Source organism: Rattus norvegicus, chromosome 18 (genome assembly GCF_036323735.1).
Source record: "Rattus norvegicus strain BN/NHsdMcwi chromosome 18, GRCr8, whole genome shotgun sequence".
Taxonomy (NCBI): domain Eukaryota; kingdom Metazoa; phylum Chordata; class Mammalia; order Rodentia; family Muridae; genus Rattus; species Rattus norvegicus.
The window spans coordinates 73,605,050-73,626,159 of NC_086036.1; the positions used below are offsets into that span (position 1 = coordinate 73,605,050).

The 21,110-nt window shown below is 45.6% G+C and overlaps 1 protein-coding gene across 3 annotated transcripts in view; it reads left to right on the forward strand.

The window, feature by feature from the left end:
• The window catches only part of Pstpip2 (proline-serine-threonine phosphatase-interacting protein 2), an 86,140-nt gene that overhangs the window by 19,321 nt on the left and 45,709 nt on the right, over nt 1–21,110 (forward strand). For all 3 annotated transcript variants that reach the window (XR_005496027.2, XM_039096774.2, NM_001271281.1), the window contains exon 2: nt 18,817–18,917. Coding sequence is in view for 2 of the 3 variants with exons in the window: in XM_039096774.2 (XP_038952702.1) it covers nt 18,817–18,917 (101 nt within the window). In the remaining variant the exon portion in view is untranslated. The remainder of the gene's footprint in view (nt 1–18,816; nt 18,918–21,110) is intronic.

Here is a 21,110-nt window from a genome sequence, read left to right on the forward strand (position 1 = left end):
TAATGAATCAGGGGGCTGGAGAGATGGCTCTGCAGTTGAGAGCACTCGATGCTTTTCCAGAGGACTCAGGTTCAATTCCCGGCCCCTACATAGCAGCTCACACCTGTCGGTAACTCCAGTTCCAAAGCTTTTGACATCCTCACGTAGATATACATGAACCAAAACACCAGAGAACGTAAAATAGATTGTATAATTAGGAATTAATCGATCGAGCTGGGGTTTCTCTCTCTATTTAGTCCTGGTTGGCCTCAGACTGTGGCATTCCTCCAGCCATGGCCTCCCAAGTGCTGGGATTATAGGCGTAGGCCACCATGACTAGCACAGCTCCCTCCTACCAACTGGAAGAGTGTCAGCACCAGCTCTGTCAGCTTTAATGTTCCTTGGGAATCACGACGCCCTCCTTCAGTGCTCAGAGTCTCTTTCCCAGTGGATTTGTGTTTTCCTGAATGTTAGAGATTAGATAGGTAACACTGTTAGCTGACTTTCTGAATATGAAATCTGCTAAACCTTGTGACTCTGTTAAGTGAGCAATGAGCCAGGAGCTCACCGTCCATAATCTGACACTTAGTAAAGTGCTTGTGTTGAGGGGAGGGCTTTCTACATTGTCTCCAGTTTTGCTCTTGGAATCCTGTCTGAAAGCTGGGCTCTTGCTGCCGTGTCTTTCCACACCATATAATGCATGCTGACACGGATAGGCTTACATATATGCACCTTCCCTTTTTCCTGTAATGCTATTGGGTAAACAATCTGATGATGCAAACTCTCTCATAGTTCAGTTTCCACTTGTGGTTAATTTCCTTTAAAACGTCATTGTTCTGCACTAGGCTGACCAAGAACTTGTCGCTACAATGTTTCAGCGAACACCGGGAGTGTCTTTTTTATGTTATGTTACTCTTATATGAGTAATTAGTAATCAAAAGGGCATATGATTCTATTAAGCTCTATCAAGCAAACACCAGGCACAACTTCACAGACCAGTCAGCGGCTCCCAGATGGCAGAGAGTGGAGAAGGGAATGAGGAGAGCCGTGCTCGTTTCAGGCCAAACAGACAGTGAATACCCATGTGCTTTATGGACTTTTACTTTTTAATTTACTTACTTTCCCCCTTTTTGACATATTGTTTTGTTGTGTGATCCACATGGCACAGAATTTGCTATGTAACCTAAGCTGGCTTGGAACTCAAATCCTCTTGCCTCAGCTTTCTAGTGTGTGTGTGTGTGTGTGTGTGTGTGTGTGTGTGTGTGTGTGTGTCTGTGTGTGTGTGTGTTTGTCTGTGTGTCTGTATGTGTATGGGAATGCAACTGTGAAAGTCAGAGGATAACTTCTGAAAATCAACTTTTGGCTTCTACCATTTAGGTTTTGGGGGTCAAATTCTGGTCAACAGGCTTGGTGGCAAACACCTTTACCTACTGAACTTTCTTGCTATCCCCAAAGTATTTATTTTCATATAATTTCAGTACTTCACACATACATATTAGTATTTATAAAGAAGTTGAGTTCCCAGGATTCACTTTTCATGCAAACCTGGCCCAGGCAGAACAGAGAGTTTCCTGGCTAGCTAACCTCATTGGAAACGCCAAGCTCTTAGGAGAGAGAGAGAGAGAGAGAGAGAGAGAGAGAGAGAGATGCATTCGTGGGGCACTAGAGGAAGAGAGAGAGGGTCTTCCTCTGTCTTCTGCATGTGTATGTGTGGGCACCCATATCTGCATATTCCTGTGGATGCCTGCCCCATGAGACCTGTAGCATTTCCCAATTATCCACGGTGTACAACCCCCTCTTCTGTGGCCAATTTCCATCTGCCAGCATGGTATTTCCCACACGGCAACAAGGATCAGTGGTCACTAGCTAGTGTGTACAGGCCCCAGCCTACCACCTTTCCCTTCTCTGTGAAAATCCTGGTTCCCATTTTCTATGACTCTCAGTTCTAAGATTCATAGAAAGCACTTTCACAATTGTTTATGATACAGTTGTGAAACAAGCTGGAGTTTAATATTTGTGCTTTTTTTTTTTTTTTTGTCTTGAGTTAAGAGGATGCCATGGAAATGCTGTGTCTGAGGCTGTTCCTGTTCATTTTCTTACCTTTTCCAGCGCCCTTTGCAATGTAGTTAGGACAGCTAGGCTTTGGAGTTAGGGTATGTGTCTGTAACCCATGCATTCAGAAGGCTGAGTGAAGGAGGGCAGTCAGAGACCAGCCTGCGTTATTACAAGTCCCTGTCTCAAAAAGAGTCTACTCATTAAAACAGCTTCTCAAGAAACGGAATGGAAATCATGGGCAGGAAGAAAAGAACTCAAAAAACATCTGCCAAGGGGTTTAGAAATGGACTGTATAAACATCTCTAAAATTAACGAGAATATGAGCAATCCAGCGAAAAGTGGGAGAATACTTGGACGTCGCAGACCCACACTCTATAAAAGAGATTTCTTTCAGGCTGGGAGACGGCTCAGAGTCTAAAGTACTTGCTGTGCTAGCAGGAAGACTAGAGTTCAGATCCTCAGAACTCAACTGGTGTGGATGTCAACTTGTGTGGATATGATGCCTCTCTTGAATGTTTCAGTACTCAGCAGAGAGAAGGGAGACTGGTATGATCAATGAACTCTGGGATCAACTGAGAGAGCCTGACTCTATGAGTAAGGTAGAAAGTGATTGAGACTCTTGATATCAGCTTTGAGCCCTGCTTACACACACACACACACACACACACAGAGAGAGAGAGAGAGAGAGAGAGAGAGAGAGAGAGAGAGAGAGAGAGAGAGAGAGAGAGAGGAGAGAGAGAGATCAACAGTAAGTGTTGGTAGTTCCAGCTCTTGGAAGACCAAAAAATAAGAAGTTGGGTGAATTCCATTTTGAGGCCAGTTTTGGCTACGTAGTGAGGCTCTGTACCAAATCTCCTATATCAACTTTCCCCTCGAAACTGATAAACAAAAAATGAAAAATTAAAAAGAAAAGGTCATCCAGGCAGTGGTGGCTAAAACCTTTAATCCCAGCATTTGTGAGGCAGAGGCAGGGGGATCTCTGTGAGTATGAAGCCAGCCTCATCTACACAGCAAGTTCCAGGACGACCAAGGCTACATGGAGAAACCCTGTCTGGAAAAACCTAAATAAATTAAATAAATAAATAAGTCAGTATGGATACCAGCAAGGGTTGTCAGCACCAGAACTCATGTATGTTGAGATTATAAAACCATGCAGTCATTTTGAGAAAGGTTTGCCGATCTCAGAAAGATGAGCATGCAGATAGCTGACAACCCAGATTTCAGCACCTCAGCATTTACCCAGTGGGAATGAAAACACGGGCAGGCAAAGACTTGTACGAGCGAATTTGTAGGGATTTTATTTACAAAGTCTCAAATTGAAACCAACTCAGATGGATAACAGCTGATTCTTGGATACTTTGAGTCATGTTCACACGATTGAATACCGCTCGACAATAAAAAGGAGATAAAAACCCCAATGGCTCTATTCTAAAAGACAACAAAGAGATGATGTTGTAAGAACCAGGGAGAGGATAGCTAGGGATCAGTGGGAGGGGGCCAGGAAAGAACATTCTGGGACAATGTGAATGTGTGTGCCTTTGTAACCCACCACTCTATAGGTCTTCTCTGTGGAGACCTGAATGCATAGGCTGTGTGATTGTGCTTTTCAAAATACTGTATCTGTACGCTTCTGTACGCTTCATCTTGTCTACTTCGAGAAGTTAAAAGACGAAACAAGCCAGATATGGTGGGGCCCACCTTTAATCCCAGCACTCAGAGGCAGGTAGATCTCTGTGAGGCCAGCCTGGTCTACATAGTGAGATCCTGCCTTAAAAAAAAAAAAAAAGTCAAGGGGTTGGGGATTTAGCTCAGTGGTAGAGCGCTTGCCCCAGCTCCGAAAAAAAGAAAAAAAGAAAAAAAGAAAAAAAAAAAAGTCAAAACAAGATTAGGATTCAGAGGACTCGTGATCAGAGAGCACACTGAGCCTTAGGAACTAGTCTGGCCCTGAGCCCTGGGGGAGGAGGAAGAGGAGGCACGGAGGGACGGTTGGAGAGCAAAGGGAGTCAGGTCTGTGTTATCAGTAATTCTCTCAGAGGAGACCCGTGTGCCCTGCAACCCTCACAGAAACCCGGAAAGCAAGACTTGGCAATATACAACAGAAAAGACTGGAGTAGCACTGGAGTAGCGGGTGGGTTAAAGCTTTTACCGTGAAGCCACTTAGAAACTTTTAAGACAAAAAATCTTTCCAGAACCAGCAGTGAGCTCATGTGTGCCACATGAGCCGGCGCGTGAGCCAGAGTATAATGAAAACAGCCTTTCTGTGCACAGGCTGCGTGGCATCCAGTGCGTTCCCACCCCCACTCAGAGGGGGGTGGGGTGGGCAACTATCACCCTCCTCGGCTCCCTTCCCTGCTCTGTCTTTCAGTCCAGCTTTTGGTCAGTCTTCGAGACATACGCCCGGTACCACAAGTACCTCGCCAGCCGTGTACTCTGCTGCAAGGTTTCTGAGCCCTTCCTTCCATGCCCCTTGATGTCTTTTCCACCTATCATGTGACCTGTGGGCAGAGGCATAGAGAACAAGCTAGAGGGAACGCATCTTGTGGAGCCTCCCTCAGGGGTGTGAACACAGCGCCGAGCATCCTCACGTTCGCTTCCGTGCGGCATCAGAAGTCCGCACCTGTCATGTCCACCACACAGAGGATCCCCAGGCACAAGCTTCAAGAACTTCTTAGGCCCCCACCACCCCAGGCATCTGTCAGCTGTGCAGATTCCCCCGCCCCAGGCCTGTTTACCCCTTCAAGGGGCTGCAGTGCATGGGAATCTACAACAAGAAACAGAAAGCAAATGGATGTGGGTCCTGCCTGGAGGAGCTTTCAAGAAGAAACTAGAAACTTGCCCGGGAGGATGGATGGGGAGAGGGGAGGGTGGCTCCGGAAAAAGGAAGAGATCAGAGGAGACTTTTCACGGTTTGCATTTCATTTTAAAACCTCCAGTTTGGCAAGAAACATGCAAATTGGCATTGATGCCTTTTGGAAGTCTGGAGAGTTCCCCCCTTCACGCCCCATCAGGGAAGCCAGGTGCTTGGTAACTCATACAAAGGCTGCGTTTGTGTGAGGCCTGAGTGTTGAGGGCACAGATGCGCAGTGCTTTGCATCAAAGACCACAGCATGCTCCACAAACAGAGTGTGATGGAGCCATTTCCATGCTTCACAGCAGGGGGAAAAATGAGACACAGGAAGCAACATTCTTGCTGCCAGCTCCAACCACAAAGACTTTTACTGTCCACACGCAGTGTCCTCCGAGTCCTTCAGTTACTTATTAAGGGCTAAAAGACAACCGTAGAATAAGGACTGGAGAATTCCCGTACTCCCCTGTGCCTTCAACCTTGACCTTCCTTTCCTATTTGTCTAAAATCTAAGTGGATCTAACTCTGCAAATATGGATGGAATATTGTCAATTAACATTAACAAATGGCCCACCAGCGATGTACGGAATATCTTATTCAAGCCTTAGAATAATCTTACAACATAGATATCATTATTATCTTCATTATATTTTACGATATTGTGTGTGTGTGTGTGTGTGTGTGTGTGTGTGTGTGTGTTTACAAGAGCACCACAGCACCCATGTGATAGATCAGAGGACAACTTACGGACTCATTCCTCTCCTTCCGCCATGGAGAACCAGGAGTTGACCTGAGCTTGTCGTCCTTGGGGGAGAAGTGCCTTTACTCTTGACCCGTCTTGCTCATCCTCATCTTAATTTTATAGGACAAAAAGCGGAGAGTCAACAATCTGTACTGTGGAGCAGACTGAAGTCTGCCTGAGCTACTTGGCCACACAGCTCTATATTTATTTATTTATTTTCTGTGCATGTGTATGTACGTATGTGCATTGTCTGCATGTGTGTGGGTGCACATGCACATGAATGTGAAGGGCAGATTGGATGTCACATGTCCTCCTGGATTGATTTTTGCTTTATTTACTCTTCCAGAGTCTCCCTGACCCTAAAGCCTGCTTATTTGTATAATCTGGCTAGCTAGTTTATCCCAGGGATTCTCCGCCCCCGCCTCCTCCTCCGTCCCCGCCCCCTCCTCCGTCCCCCCCCCCCCCCAAGCTCAGTTTATAGCCAGGCCACCATGCAGTCTTTAATGTGGGTCCCAGAATCAGAACTCTGGCTCTCACGCCGGTGTGGAAAGACCTTTATCTACGGAGTTATCTCTCCAATCCTAACTTTCCGTATTTGAGCATAGGGATCCTACCCACCTTTCAACTCTTAGTCCTTTTATTTGAAGATCTAAAAGCGAAACACAAACACCCACACCCCATGAATTTGAGCCCTAAGTCTACAGTTTGCAAGTCGCATGACTTTGGGCAAATACCTCTGTCAATGGGACTGACCGACTGGCCTGGACCGTGGGAGACAGTGGAAGGATACAGAAATAACGTGCTTTGAATTTGTCAAGTGCTTCTTCAATGAAATGGGTTGAAGATACATCCAAAAACAAGACTGTTGAAGACTAGCCACGCGAGTAAAGAAATGTGTTTAGGACGTAATCACTTCTATATTGAATGCAGACACGGGTGGGATAAGCGCAGCTTGTTATGCACTCAGAGCTTTTTTGTCTCTGTCGGCTGGAGAACTATCAGAGAAACCTTAGTGGATGTGGCAACCACTGTCTTCAACCAGGTTCTTCTAGCCACAAAGTCAGTGTCAACATAGCGACTGTGTCCCTCGTTTTTCTCTCACGAGGTAGTCACACACGGTGAAAAGAACACCCACCCCAGTTCCTGCTCCAACACTGTTACAACCCTGCTGTTGGTTCCCTTTTCCCTGGGTCCTAGACAGCTCTGTCTGGGTGAGAGCCACTCTTGACATCCACACATCTAAATGTCCCTCCTCTCAGCAGGTCAATGGAGAGGTCGGTATCAGTGGATCATAAAGCAGAAATAGAAGCAGAGAAAATAACTGTGCTACTCGGGAACACATAAGAAAGGCAGAGGAAGCCGGGTGTGGTGGTGCACGTTCTGGCGTTCTAGAGGTTGAGGCAGAAAGGAAGACTGAGAATTGGAATCAGTGTAAACACAGTGAGGCACTGTCTTACAGATGAGGGCTGGTGGGGGATATGAATATGCACTAAGTGTTGAGAGCAATCTTACCGTTTTTAAGTACCGTCTAAACTTCCTGCAATATACACATGCTACTTGTATAATGTGAGGGAGGCCCTTCTCTCTGCCTCGGGCCCTGAATGGGAAAGTAAATGCCCTTGTTTATCAGTCATCTGTCCTCAATCCACACTAAAATAGCAAAGGCTACATGGCAGCATTAGGAAGCAGAAAGGGCTGGGGGTTGTGGGGGATTCTGCAGCGTGAGAGGCAGATGGGAATCCGCAGACGAGGTTGGAAGAACGTTGTCCAATCCAGGCTAAGCAGAGAATAGAGTATATGGATTCTCCACACCAAGTCCTAGGGCCTGCGTAATGAGGTAGCTGAAACGGGAGCAGCCATGGAGAGATCAGTTAGAGGGCACTGGGAGTGCAGCCAGGGACATCCCCACATGGGTGAACATGGAACAGGTGCTTCTGATAGCTCTGTTGAAGTGTCAGCTCATGACACCCTGAGGCAGGTGCCTGGCATGAACATGGTGGCCTCCAGCAACCAGGCTTGATTCTAGCAGTCTTCAAGGAAAAAGGTCAGCACAGCTCTGGGGCCCTGTGAATGCTTGCCTCACCCCAGGATAACACCTTTCCTACAATGTCCCACTCCATGCAGAAGGGAAAGCATTTGAAATTGTACCAAGAGGTTATCAAAACACCAGGAGCAGAAAACACACACACACACACACACACACACACACACACACACACACACACACGGAGGCAACATGGTAAGTTGGCAACTTTGTTTGTTTGTTTTGAGACAGGGTCTTCCTATGTACCTCTTGCTGGTCTACAGACCAGACACTAGGCTGGTCTGGAACTTAAAGTGATCTGCCAGCCTCTTCCTCCTCAGTGCTGGGCTTAAAGGTTTGTAATAACTTTCTATATATTACTAATAACCACTTAAAACTGTAATTTAAAATACAGAGCCAGGGCTGGGCATGTGAGTGAGCAGGTAAGAGTGCTAGATGTAAAAACATGAGGACGTGAGTTCGAATCCCCAATAGCCATGTAATAATCCAGGCGTGGCCATGTGCATATTTGTAATATTAACACTGTTATGGGTAGAGACATGAGGCTCCCTGGGGTTGCTGGCCACCAGCCTAGCTCTGGGTACAGTGAGGAAACCTCTTTCAAATGAATAAGGCAAGCTGAGTGAAGTGACACACACCTGTAATCCTAACACTCAGGAGACAGAGACAGACAGGTCTCTGTGAGTTCAAGACCTGCCTGGTCTGCACAGAGTTCTAGGATTGTCAGGGTTACATAGTAGGACTCATGTCACAAAACAAAACAGAACAGAAGTCAGAGTGACTGAGCAAGCACCTGACATCTGTCTCTGGGCCCTGAGAACCTTCATACACTTGTGTGCACACATCACACACACACACACACACACACACACACACGCACTGCCCACTGCCCACTTATACAACACAATGACCAGAGCTATGTGTAGTGGTGCACATCTGTCACCTCAGCATACTCTAGAGACGGAAGGCTCAAGGCTAAAACTGAACGTGAGGCCAGTGGGATTGGTCGGGAGAATGGTGAACCTGTGATCCCACTGACTGTGGAAGGAGGGAACAAATTTGTGGAAGTGCTTCTCTGACTGAAACAAGCGCATTATTGTGGAGTGTGAGAACATTCACACAGGTCTTTCACACCCACACGTGTGCATGCACGCACACACCTCATAGCAAACAAATAAAAATGAGTAGGACCAGGCTGGAGAGATGGCTCAGTGGTAAGAGCACAGACTGCTCTCCCAGAGGTCCTGAGTTCAATTTCCAGCAACCACATGGTGGCTCCCAACCATCTGTAATGGGATCTGATGCCCTCTTCTGGTGTGTCTGAAGACAGCTACGGTGTACTTGTTCGTATACATGAAAAATAAATAAATCTTTTAAAAAAAATGAGTAGGACCACCCAGAAATCAGTCTTTTCAAGGTAAAGTTGTAAAACACTAGAAACTGTTTTCATTGTAAAAATTAGGAAGCAGAATACACACACACACACACACACACACACACACACATATATATGTATATATATATGCTCATACATAGGAAAGTACCCCATAAACTGTGGTCCATCCATGAAATAAGGTTCTGTCTGTCAGTCAGTCAGTCTGTCAGTCTGTCAATCAGTCAGTATATTTATATTTTGAGTCAAGGTATCATATTGTCTAGACTGGCTACACAGCTGAGGGTGACCTTGAATTCCTGTTCCTCTGGCTTCTTCCTCAAGTGCCAGGAGCACAAGACGTGCTGGCTGTTCCTGGTTTTACGGGGTGCTGGGGATCGTATCCAGGACTCTGCATGCTCGGCAAGCGCTCTGCCGACCGAACCACATCAACAGCATTTATTTTTACTAATTTTTTTTTGTTCTTTTTTTTTTTTTCGGAGCTGGGGACCGAACCCAGGGCCTCGCGCTTCCTAGGTAAGCGCTCTACCACTGAGCTAAATCCCCAGCCCCTATTTTTACTAATTTTAACAATTAAGCTATTTATTTATTTTGTATTTCGACTGTAGCTTCCTCTCTCCTCTCTTCCCAGTCTGTTCCTCTCCCTTCCCCCCCCTCCACTCTTCCTCCCTTTCTCAGAAGAGGGGAGGCCTCCCATGGGTATCAAGCAGCTTTGGTATATCAAATTACAGTGTGAGCAAGGGCATCTTCCTTATTGAGGCTAACCAGTATATTTTTTAATTAAAAATTAATCCTTAATGAAAACATTTATTTATCTAGTGCACGTATACACATGACTGCCATGCATGTGGAGGTCAGACAGTCGTGTTTGATGGAAATGCCTTTACCCGTGAGCTATCTTGCTAGTCTGTATGCTCCATGTCTTAAATGATGGGGGAAACCCTGGAGACTAGGGAACAGGATAGAAGGGACTGCTAACAGGGAATGTGAACAGACACAGGGCAACTTACCCTTATTTTTTGGTGGTGTAAGCCTGGGACCTTATACACGCTAAGTGCACTGCCACTGAGTTAACTCTCTAGCCATTAGCTTTAGGAATTACTTTCCCTGAAGATTTGCGAAGTCTGCCTATGGCCATACCATCCTTCAATGTGTCAACTCTCCCCCAAACCACTATAGTTCCTTTTAAAACTGTATGTGTGTATGTTTGCATATTCATGCATGTGAGGGTACAGGTGTACATGTTTGCACACATGGAGCTCAAAGAACAACCTTTGGTATCATCCTTAGAATGCCATATACTCCCTTTGAGGTTGGGGCTCTCCTGGCCTGGAGCTCACTAACTAGGCTCAGTTTGCTGGCCAGTGAATCTCAGGGATCCTGTATTTCTCTGCCTTCACAGTGCTGGCTACAAGTGAGCTACCAGACGTGGCATTTTTTAAAATTGAAATTTATTATTGTTTTACTGTTCACTTTATATCCCACTCACTGTCCCCTTCCCGGTCACCTCTCTTACAATCCTTCTCCCATCCCCCCTCACTATCTCCTCTGAGTGGGTCAGTCCCCCCCTTGACCCTCCCCTCACTTCAAGTCTCTGTGAAGCTAGGTGCTTCCCCCCAACTGAGACCAAACAAGGCAGCCCAACTAGAAGAACGTATCCCACATACAGGCAGAAGCTTTTGGGATAGCCCCCACTACAGTTATTCAGGATCACTTGAAGGCCAAGCTGCACATGTGCTACATACATGCAGGGAGGCCTAGGTCCAGCCCGTACATGTTCCTTGGTTGGTGGACACCTGGGGTTTTTTTTTATGTGGGTCTGGGGATCAAGCTCAGGTCCTCATGCTTTCAAGGCAAGTGCTCTATAGACTGTCATTCCCCAGCCCACCATGGCTCCTTTTTGGTGACCTCAAGTTCTTTTTCTTTTTAAAGATTTTTTTTTTTGGTTCTTTTTTTTTCGGAGCTGGGGACCGAACCCAGGGCCTTGCGCTTCCTAGGCAAGCGCTCTACCACTGAGCTAAATCCCCAACCCCATAAATCCAAGGTCCTTAATCAGCAGAAGTAACTTATAGAGGTCTATGCCCCATTTCCCCTCTAACGTTTCTCTCCTACCTAGTGTCAGGGTGTCGAAGGGATCAGGGTGGAATATTGAAATATATATATATATATATATATATATACATATTTATATACATATATATATATATATGCAATAGACACTGAAGTTGTTGCAAAATCTCATTACTGGAAACCACAGAAAAAGCATTGCTGAAAGAAATGTAAGAAGTCCCAAACAAAGGAAGCCACACATCTTACATGAAGGCATGAGTACTGTTTAAAAAAAAGCTGATTTTCTCCCAATCACCCTACAGATTCAACCTATTTCTATCAGAATCCCCGAATCCTCTTCAGTGACTAACTGCCCTGTGGACTAAAATTCCTGAAGAGTTACAAAGGACCTGGACTAGGCACAAAAGAAGAGCACAAGTATCAATTATTGAACTGCTTTGTTTTAAAAACACAGCCAGCACCAGGCACGGGCAGCTTGCAACTGTAACCCAGCACTGGGAAGGCAGAGGCAGGAGACTCAGTTCAAGAAGAGCCTTGAGAGCACAGCAAGCCGAAAGCCTGCCTGAGACTCTGTCTGACTTGAAAGCTGGAAGGTTCCTACCACCTGACTTGAGAACTTTCCATGAAGTTCCGTGAAGTATGATATTCAGATCTGCTCAGTAGAACCCCACTGATAAACAAGTAGGAGACAGGACAGAAATAGAGACTCATTTGTCTACCACCAACTGACTTTCAGCCTTTAAAGGGGCCGAATTTAACTCTTCTGAACAGATGTTCCTGGAACAAGTGTGTAAACTTGGATAGGGGAAGTTCTGCCTCCATCTACCGTACACAAAAGTCAATCTGAAGTGAACATGCATTTAAATGTAGAGCTAAAAAATGTAATGTTTTTACAGGAAAATATCTTTAAGAACTTGAGGGCTGGAGAGATTGAGTGGTTAAGAGCGCTGACTGCTCTTCCAGAGGTCCTGAGTTCAATTCCCAGCAACCACACGGTGGCTCACAACCATCTGTAACGGGATCCAATGCCCTCCTCTGGTGTGTCTGAAGATAGCTACAGTTTACTTATATATAATAAACAAATAAATCTTTAAAAAGGGGGTTGGGGATTTAGCTCAGTGGTAGAGCGCTTGCCTAGCAAGCGCAAGGCCCTGGGTTCGGTCCCCAGCTCCGAAAAAAAGGGAAAAAAAGGACCTTGGATCTTTGGAGTGCAAGTCCAATCTTCCTTGACAGAATATCCAGCAGTCCAGCAAACCAGCAATTTAGCAACAGCCAGTGCAGCAGCAAACACAGCAGCAGGATGAACCAACAGCAGCAAGGGGAGCAACAGCCACCACAGGCCCTCTCAGGGCTCTGGCATTTATACCCACTCCAGAGCATCCAGAATTAAACTATCTGCAGATGACTAAAATCACGCCCCTGCTAGCACATGGGGCAGACCATAATTACCTGCTGTGAAGCAACCTCTTATCCCATACCTGGGATTAAAGCAAAAGCATACTTGCATTACATAATAGTGCTTTTAAAGAAATCATAACTCTCACTACAGTTTATTCCAGAGTAGTTTATATTTTTTTGTCACTGTAAGTGATCTTTTTTTTTTTTTTTTTTTTTTTTTGTTCTTTTTTTCAGAGCTGGGGACCGAACCCAGGGCCTTGCGCTTCCTAGGCAAGCACTCTACCACTGAGCTAAATCCCCAACCCCAAGTGATCTTTAAAAATCTCTCCTTTCCTTGTCTCCTCTCCTTTTTCCTATTTCTCTTTCTTCCTTTCCCTTCCTCCCTTCTTTCTTTTTTGGAGATAGGGTTTCGCTGTGCTGCCCTGGAACTTACTATGTAGGCCAGGCTGGCCTCAAACTCACAGAGACTCACTGCCTCTTTCTCCGGAGTCCTGGGATAAAAGGCGTGAACCACTATACCCTGCTTCAGGTCAGTTTTCTTCCATGGCGAGAGTGCTTTAAGTTTTATGTTTCTGTGAAGATGTAGAGCTATTCAGAGATCTGCTTCTTGTGTTTTTAAAAGACTTCATGATGTTTCCTTCTTTTTTTTCTAGTAAAAATTATCTTTAAATATGTATATGTATCTTTATATATGCCTGTGGGTAGGTACATGCACATAAATGCTGGGATTTCAGAGACAACAGGTTGGCTCGATTCTCTTGGACTGAGAGTTCCAGGAATGACCTGTGAGCTGCTCGGTGCAGGTACTGGGAACTGAACTTTTGTTCTGTGAAGACATCATGATCTCTCAACTGTTGAGTAATCTCTCCAGCCCCATCTTCTGTTTTTGTTTTTGTTTTCTTTTGGGGGGGTGGATAATATTTCACTATGTTATTCAGGCTGGCTTTGAACTTGAATTTCCCTGCCTCAGCTGCTTAAGTGCTGGAATTACAGACGTGTGCTACCACACCTGCTAGGTTTAGCTTATTACATCTGTAGAATCTGCATTGATTGAAATCTGGGGGTTGGGGATTCAGTGGTAGAGCGCTTGCCTAGCGAGCGCAAGGCCCTGGGTTCGGTCCCCAGCTCTGAAAAAAAAAAAAAAAAAAAGAAAGAAAAAAAAAAGAAATCTGTATTGATGCTCACACTTTCATTCTGATATTGGCAATTTGTATTTTATTCTCCCCTGTCTTATTGATTTTATTTAACTGTTCAGAAGACAACTTGGTTTAATCAGTGTTCTCTATTTATCTTTATTTCATTCCACTATTTTAATTTTTTCTACCACTAAAGTTTTCTAGCTCTTTTTATTAAATATTAAAGTCACAAAAATATAAACTACTTTGGAATAAACTGCAGTGAGAGTTTTGATTTCTTTAAAAGCACAATTATGTAATGTAAGTATGCTTTTACTTTAATCCCAGGTGTGGGATAAGAGGCTGCTCACGGCAGGTGACAGAAAAGCTAGCTCTAGTAAGTTTATCTAGCTCTTTTTCTCGAGCTACTTAAAGTAAAAGCTTAGGTCAGAGCTCTTAAGACTACCTCTCTCTTTTTCTTTTGTTCACTTCTATTGTCTGTCTGTCTATGTATCTATGTATCTATATATGTATCTATGTATCTATCCATGTATCTATGTAGGTATCTATGTATCAATGCATCTATATATCTATCTATGTATCTATGTATGTGTGTCTGTCTGTCTGTCTATCTATCTATCTATCTATCTATCTATCTATCTATCTATCTATCTGCATGAGGTCTGCTGTACTCCAGCCTGGCTTCTAACACACAATATAGCCAAAGCTGACCTTGAACTCTTGGTTCTTCTTCCAGAGTGCTGGGAATACAGCTATGTGCCACCTTGCATAGTTTCTGTGGACTGAAACCAGCCTTTTGCAAGCTAGCTACACAAGCAACCTGTCAGTTGAGCCCCATCTCATAAATTCTGATATTTTCATCATTTCTTTTGAGATGCATTTATATTTTTTTTTCACACGGAACCTGGTTATTTTAAAGGACTCCATTTAAATCCCATTTCTTGGCCAGGAGTGGTGACAGACACCTGTAATTCTAATACCTGAAAGGCTAAGTTAGGAGGCTTGTCAATTTCAGGCCAGCCTGGGGAATATGGCAGGACCCCATCCCACCTGCCTACCTTTCTCTTATGACCTACCCTGCCTTTTCTCTACTGTATTAATCACACATGTTCTTCATACGGCCATGTTATAGACTGTCTTCATCTTTAACTTTTGTTTGTCTTATGTGTATGATTTTTACTGATTCCCTGGAGTGGAAGACTTGCTAACTGCAAGTACACGATCTCAGGTTGACCTTATAGGTTTGCTAGTATTTTGTGGGTGGTTGGTGTGACATTAAATGTGTGTCAAAAGTTATTCATGTGAATGACAATGCTTGTGCATAATGACCTACAATGAATTGACCACTTTATTAGACAATAGAATAACTAGGGCTTGGGATATAGTTCAGTTGGTAGTACTTCTCTAGCATGCACCAGTCCTAGATTTGATCCCCAGTACCAGGTGTAATGGCTGTAACTCTGGCTCTTGGGACGCTGAGTTAGAAGGATTAGAAGTTGAGGGCCGTACTTGGCTATAAAGTAAGTCAGTTTGATCTGAGTTTCATGAGACCCATTCTCAAAGGAAAAAAAGAGATGATACTGCGCACCAAACAGTATATGCTAATAGTCCCTCCCTCCTCCCTCCCTCTCTCCCTCCCTCTCTCCCTCTCTCCCACCTTCCCTCTTTGTGAATGGGCAGGTACATGTGTATATAGATGTGAGAGGCCAGCCTCTGGCAGTTTCCCTCAGGAGCTGTGCACCTTGTGCTGTTGAGACAGTGGCTCACTGGGACAGTCTCCTGTGGCCCTTAAGGATTAGTTTAGGTTTGCTAGTCTGCAGGCTCTGGGGATCTGCTTGTCTCTGCCTCTCCAGGGCTGGGATTATGAGTACATGTTACTCCACCTGACTTCTGTGTGGTGCTGTGGATTGAACTCAGTTCTTCCCCATTTTTGTGGCCAGCATTTTGCCCACTGAACTCTCCAGCAGTGTCCCTTGGTTCCCTTGGGGCTGTGAGTCTTGTCTCGGGTGCATCCCTCCCAGTCTTCTGGCATTCAGTTAGTTTTCATGCTCTGTGACCCTCTTTTCTGAGTAGCTTCTTTCTTGGTTTCCTTTCTTCTTGATCCTGAGTGACTGGGCAGCTGTTCTTTTTTTTTTTTTTTTTTAAGGACCGGAAGTTGGGATGTCTGTGTTTTTGGGGAAACTCTGTTCTAGATTCCTTGCCCCACCAAACCTAAACTATCTGTACCTTTAATTAAGAAAAAGGAAACCACCTCCCAGATATCATAACTGAGAGAAGTAAAGCATTCTTTTTTTTTTTTTTTTTTTGGTTCTTTTTTTCGGAGCTGGGGACCGAACCCAGGGCCTTGCGCTTCCTAGGTAAGCGCCTACCACTGAGCTAAATCCCCAGCCCTGAAGTAAAGCATTCTTAATGAGTGGGAATAGAGACTTCTGCTTACAAAGGAAGCTGACAATGACCCTTGTTTTCTTTGTTCGTGTCCCAGGAGGCTTGGCTTCATTGTTCAGATCTTATGTATTCAAAAGGGGTTTCAGGAGAGAGCTCATCCTGGAGTTTCTGCTGTAGGCTTGTGAGGTGTATTACATCAAGGGAGACATTTCTGTGAGGGGCTCAGGGGTGGAGACAGTATTCTGTTCCAACATTCAGCAGAGTGGGGACAGAAAGGCCATCTCTGTGAGTACAAAAATGCCAGATTAAAAGAACTCACAAGAGGGAACTGGGCTACCCCAAGGAGACTTCCAGAAAGCGTGAGAGTTGAGAGAATGACTAGCTTTGGGTCGAAAACAGTAATCTAAACACCGCATTAAAGAGGTGGTAGTGAAATTGCTAATTAAAAATTAAATATTTTCTCCAACTAGTGCAACCATGTGTGGGCCCAGGCACTGGCCCAGGCTCCCATTCCTCATCTACCAGGCCATTGGCCACTTTTCTTTCATTCTGGTTTGTGACCTTGCTCTTCTTGCCTGCTGGCCTCTCACAGATACCCCACAGTCCTTCAAGAGCACTAACTGGCTGAAGGAGATGTCAGGGCCTCTGGTGTCAGGTTTAAGGGCGAGCTGATGCTGTGAAGAGCCTGATTAAATGGGCCTGTAGCTCGAGTCAGCTCCTGCCAAGCAAAGTGAACAGGCACACAGCTAGCTAGGGGCTAGAGTGGGAACTTTCTGCTGTCTCTCTTGGCCTGACTTAGGTGTGAGTGTACCCAGAGAAAGGGGCTTGAGTACACCTTAGTCCCCCCTCTCTCTTTAAATTATTATTATTATTATTATTATTATTTTTTTTTTTTTTTTGGAGCTGGGGACCGAACCCAGGGCCTTGTGCTTCCTAGGCAAGCACTCTACCACTGAGCTAAATCCCCAACCCCTATTATTTTATTTATTTACATTCCAGTCGTTATCTCCCCTCAGTGCCCCCTCCCACAGTTCCTCATCCCATTCCTCCTTCCCATTGCCTCCAAAAGGGAGCTTCTCCCACCAGACCTCCCCCTTCCCTGGGGCCTCAAGGCTCTCAAGGGTTAAAATGCATCTTCTCTTACTGAAACCAGACCAGGCAGACCTCGGCTATATTTGTTCTTGTCATGGCCCATGTATGCTACTGGTTGGTGGCTCAGTCTCTGGGAGCTCCCTGGAGTCTGTGTTAGTTAATACTGCTGCTTTTCCTATGGGGTTGCCCTACCATTCAGCTTCTTCAATTCTTCCCCTAATTCAACCATAGGGGTCCCCGACTTCAGTCCAATGGTCGGGGTAAGTATCTGCTTCTGTCTCAGTCAGCTGCTGGTAGGACCTCTCGGAGGACAGCCATGTCAGGCTCCTGTCTGTAAGCACAGCATAGCATAGTGTCAGGCTTTGGTGGCCCACCCCTCTCCCCAGTGAGATGGATCCCATGTTGGGCTGGTCATTGGATCACTTTTCCCTCAGTCTCTCCTCCTTTTTTGTTCATGCAGTTCTTTCAGACAGGAACAGTTCTGGGTCAGAAATTTTGACTGTGGGTTAGTAACCCCGTCCCTCTGCTTGAGGTCCGGTCTGTCTACTGGAGGTGGACTCTTCGAGTTTCCTTGCCCCAGTGTTGTGGCTAAGGTCACACCCCTTGAGTCCTGAGAGTTTTTTTACCTTCCGGGTCTCTTGTCCTTTCTAGAGGGTCTCCACATCTTCCCCCAATGCTGCTTATCTATCTGTTCCCTCGGCCCTCTGGGTTTCTGTTCTTTCCTCCCATACTGATCCTGCTTTTCTTTTCCCCTCTCCTTCCCTTCTCCCACCCAGGTCCCTCCCTCCCTCTGCCTCCTTTGATTATTTCCTTCCCTCTTCTTTTTTTTTCTTTGTATTTTTTCTATTTTTTATTAGATATTTTTTTATTTCCATTTCAAATGTTATCTGCTTTTCCGGTTTCCTGTCCATAAACCCCCTATCCCATCCCTCCTCCCTCTTCTTCTATGAGGGTGCTCCCCCTTCCCAACCACCCACCCCTTCCTGTCCCCCTGCCCTGACATTCCCCCACACTGGGTGGGTGGGGGGAGTCCAGCCTTGGCAGGACCAAGGGCTTCTCCTCCCATTGGTGCCCAACAAGGCCATCCTCTGCTACATATGCAGTTGGAGCCATGGGTCTGCCCAATGTGTACTCTCTGGATGGTGGTTTAATCCCTGGGAGCTCTGGTTTGGTTGGTATTGTTGTTCTTATTGGGGTTGCAAACCCTACCTTTCCTCCCTTCTAAGTGGGATTGAAGTATCCTCAGTTGGGCCTTTCTGCGTGTCACACTTCTTTCTGTCTGCGGGTTGTATCGTGGATATTCCGTTACCTTTTGGCTACTACCCACTGATCAGTGAGTACACACCAGGCATGTCCTTTTGGGTCTGAGTTACCTCACCTAGGATGACATTGAAAAGTGAGGACATCATGGATTTTACAGGCAAATGGATAGAAGCAGAGAATATCCTTATGTCTCTTACCCCTCTGTTTTGTCCCTCCTGTTCCGTGGCCCTTTCAGCTTCATCGTTTGAAGTATTCTTCCCAGATGCTTATCTCGACTTCTTTTCTGTATTCTCCGTGGTCACGCGGCTTTGTAAAAGTGAACCAGTGAAGTCCCACTGTGGCCTTGCTGTCCCTTCTGCCCACCTGTCCTTCATGCTTCTCCTCAGCCTGACGCCACGTCGTTTATCTCAACAGAGCACGGACATTCTCAGCACCGTTGGCTACGACAGCATCATCCAGCATCTGAACAATGGCCGTAAGAACTGCAAGGAGTTTGAAGAGTTTTTGAAAGAAAGGTAGGATGCTCGGGCCTCCTGAGTCAGTTCACCCCTACCCCAGGCCAGGAACCAACTGATTTCTCTTTCCTTTATTTTGTAGACAAGTTATTTCTTGTTACTCTGTGGGTGTGCGTATGCCCAAGTGTGCCACTCCTCTTCCCAGATGTTTACCTTGTTGCATCGTGGGGTACATGATGTGGAAGTCAGAGGACAACTTTGTGCAGTTGGGTCCCTCCTTCCACCTTTGCAGGAGGGCACAGTTGATCAACTGATCAGTTGACCCTGATCAGGGTCACGTCCTAATCCATCAGAGCAGGTGTGCCCGTGGGAAGATAATGCGAAGACACAAGTCAAGAGCTCCCTGTGGTAATAAAGTGGGAAACTATGGAACTGAAAGCCAGGACACATCAGAGACTTTTAGTGACACCGGATGCTACACAAACCATATTCTCCCTAGATCCTCCAAGACAGCAAGATCCTGTCCCCACCTCTCCCACAGCTCCTCACTTTCTGGTGTCTGGGCTTGAACTCAGATGTCAGGCTTGCCTCGAGACACTCCACCCTGCAGTCATTTCATCCCCTTTCCATTTGTTGGTCTGGCTGGGTTTATCGATTCTGAAGACCCTCTGCTCCAGGGTGTGAAACAACCCTGAGAAGAGTCTGATACTATTCTAGAGTTAATGTTCATATGCCTTCTTAGTGAGAAATCACTCTGGACATTCAAAGATTAATAAATGGAAAACAAAAGCTTTTTTTTTTTTTTTTAAAGCACAGCGTGTGTTCCGCTCTGGCTAATGTCTGTAGAGGAGCTGTCCAGGAATAGATGGTTTTAGTAACTTATATACTACACCTCAGGCTTGTGCACGCCTCATAGGCTGTCACCTTGAGGTTTATTTCAGGTCCAGTCCCTAGGTTCCACTTTGAACAATTTGAACAGACACAGGAGACTGCAAGACTGGCCAGTGCAGATGGGAGATTAACATAGCAAGACATTGCCAGGGTTGTTGTTGTTGTTCTTGTCATTGTTGTTGTTGTTGTTATTATTATTATTATTATTATTATTATTATTATTTTGGTTTTTTTTTCAAGACAGAGTTTCTCTGTGTAACTCTGCCTGTCCTGGACTCACTCTGTAGACCAGGCTGGCCTGGAAGTCACAGAGGCCCACCTGTCTCTGCCTCCCAAGAGCTGGGATTGAAGGCCTGGGCCACCACTGCTTGACTCAGAATTATTTCTTGAGTACATCAGCGTTGTGCTTTTCTAGTAGTTGTTACAGGGCCATCTTGCCCACTTGGGAGATTTAAGATTTTTATTTATTTTTATTCTTTTATTTATTTATTTATTTTTTGCATGAGCACAAATGGGTAGTTAATGGCAGGCTAGGTGTTAATGGTGGCTCTAACCCTGTGCTACCTCCTGCTCTAAGCTGCCCTTAGAGTCATGTTCTCTGACACTGAGATGAGCCTCATGGCCATTTGTACTTCGGACCCTCTCCACTCGTTCTGGGAATAGAGTCTAACTGTCCATCAGTCTTCGTAGACAAACACTAGCAGCCTTAACATCCTAAATCTCACCTACCTCAAACAGGCCCGGACAGCGTCCTTCCTCTCTTCCGTGTACTTTGGAGCCAGTGCTCCCTTCCTAAAGTCTACTTTGGGTGACTTAATGCTTCCCAAGCACACCTGTGAGGAAGATCCTTTACGACCGACACCAGTTCTGTCATTTCAAGTCTCTTCTCCGTCAGTACCGTCCTGAAGTCCCTGAGAACCAATCTGGAAAGTAAGATTTGTAAACAAAACAGCAGACAGAGATGCAGCAAGCCACGAGGCCCACTAGGGAGCACGGTGTCAGTAACCCTGAAGAAGCAGACTAACGACCCCCTACTGGGCCAACAGAGCTCTCTTTGGGAGCTTCGTGGAAGAGGGGATCCTTGCAGGGCTCTGGCAGAACAAGGTGGTTCTGACCACTGTGGGGGACAGGCAGTCTTGAGGTAAAGCAGACCCAAGTGGTAAGAGGAAGGTAGGACCTCATTGAGACACCAGAAAGTGAAATGCTGCGGGAGGCGTGGGAACAGGACCTTGCTGTCTTGGAGGATCTAGAGAGGATGTGGTTTGTATAGCATCCGGTGCCACTAAGAGTCTCTGATGTGTCCTGGCTTTCAGTTCCATAGTTTCTAGCCTGCTTCATTACCACAGGGAGGTCTATGACTTG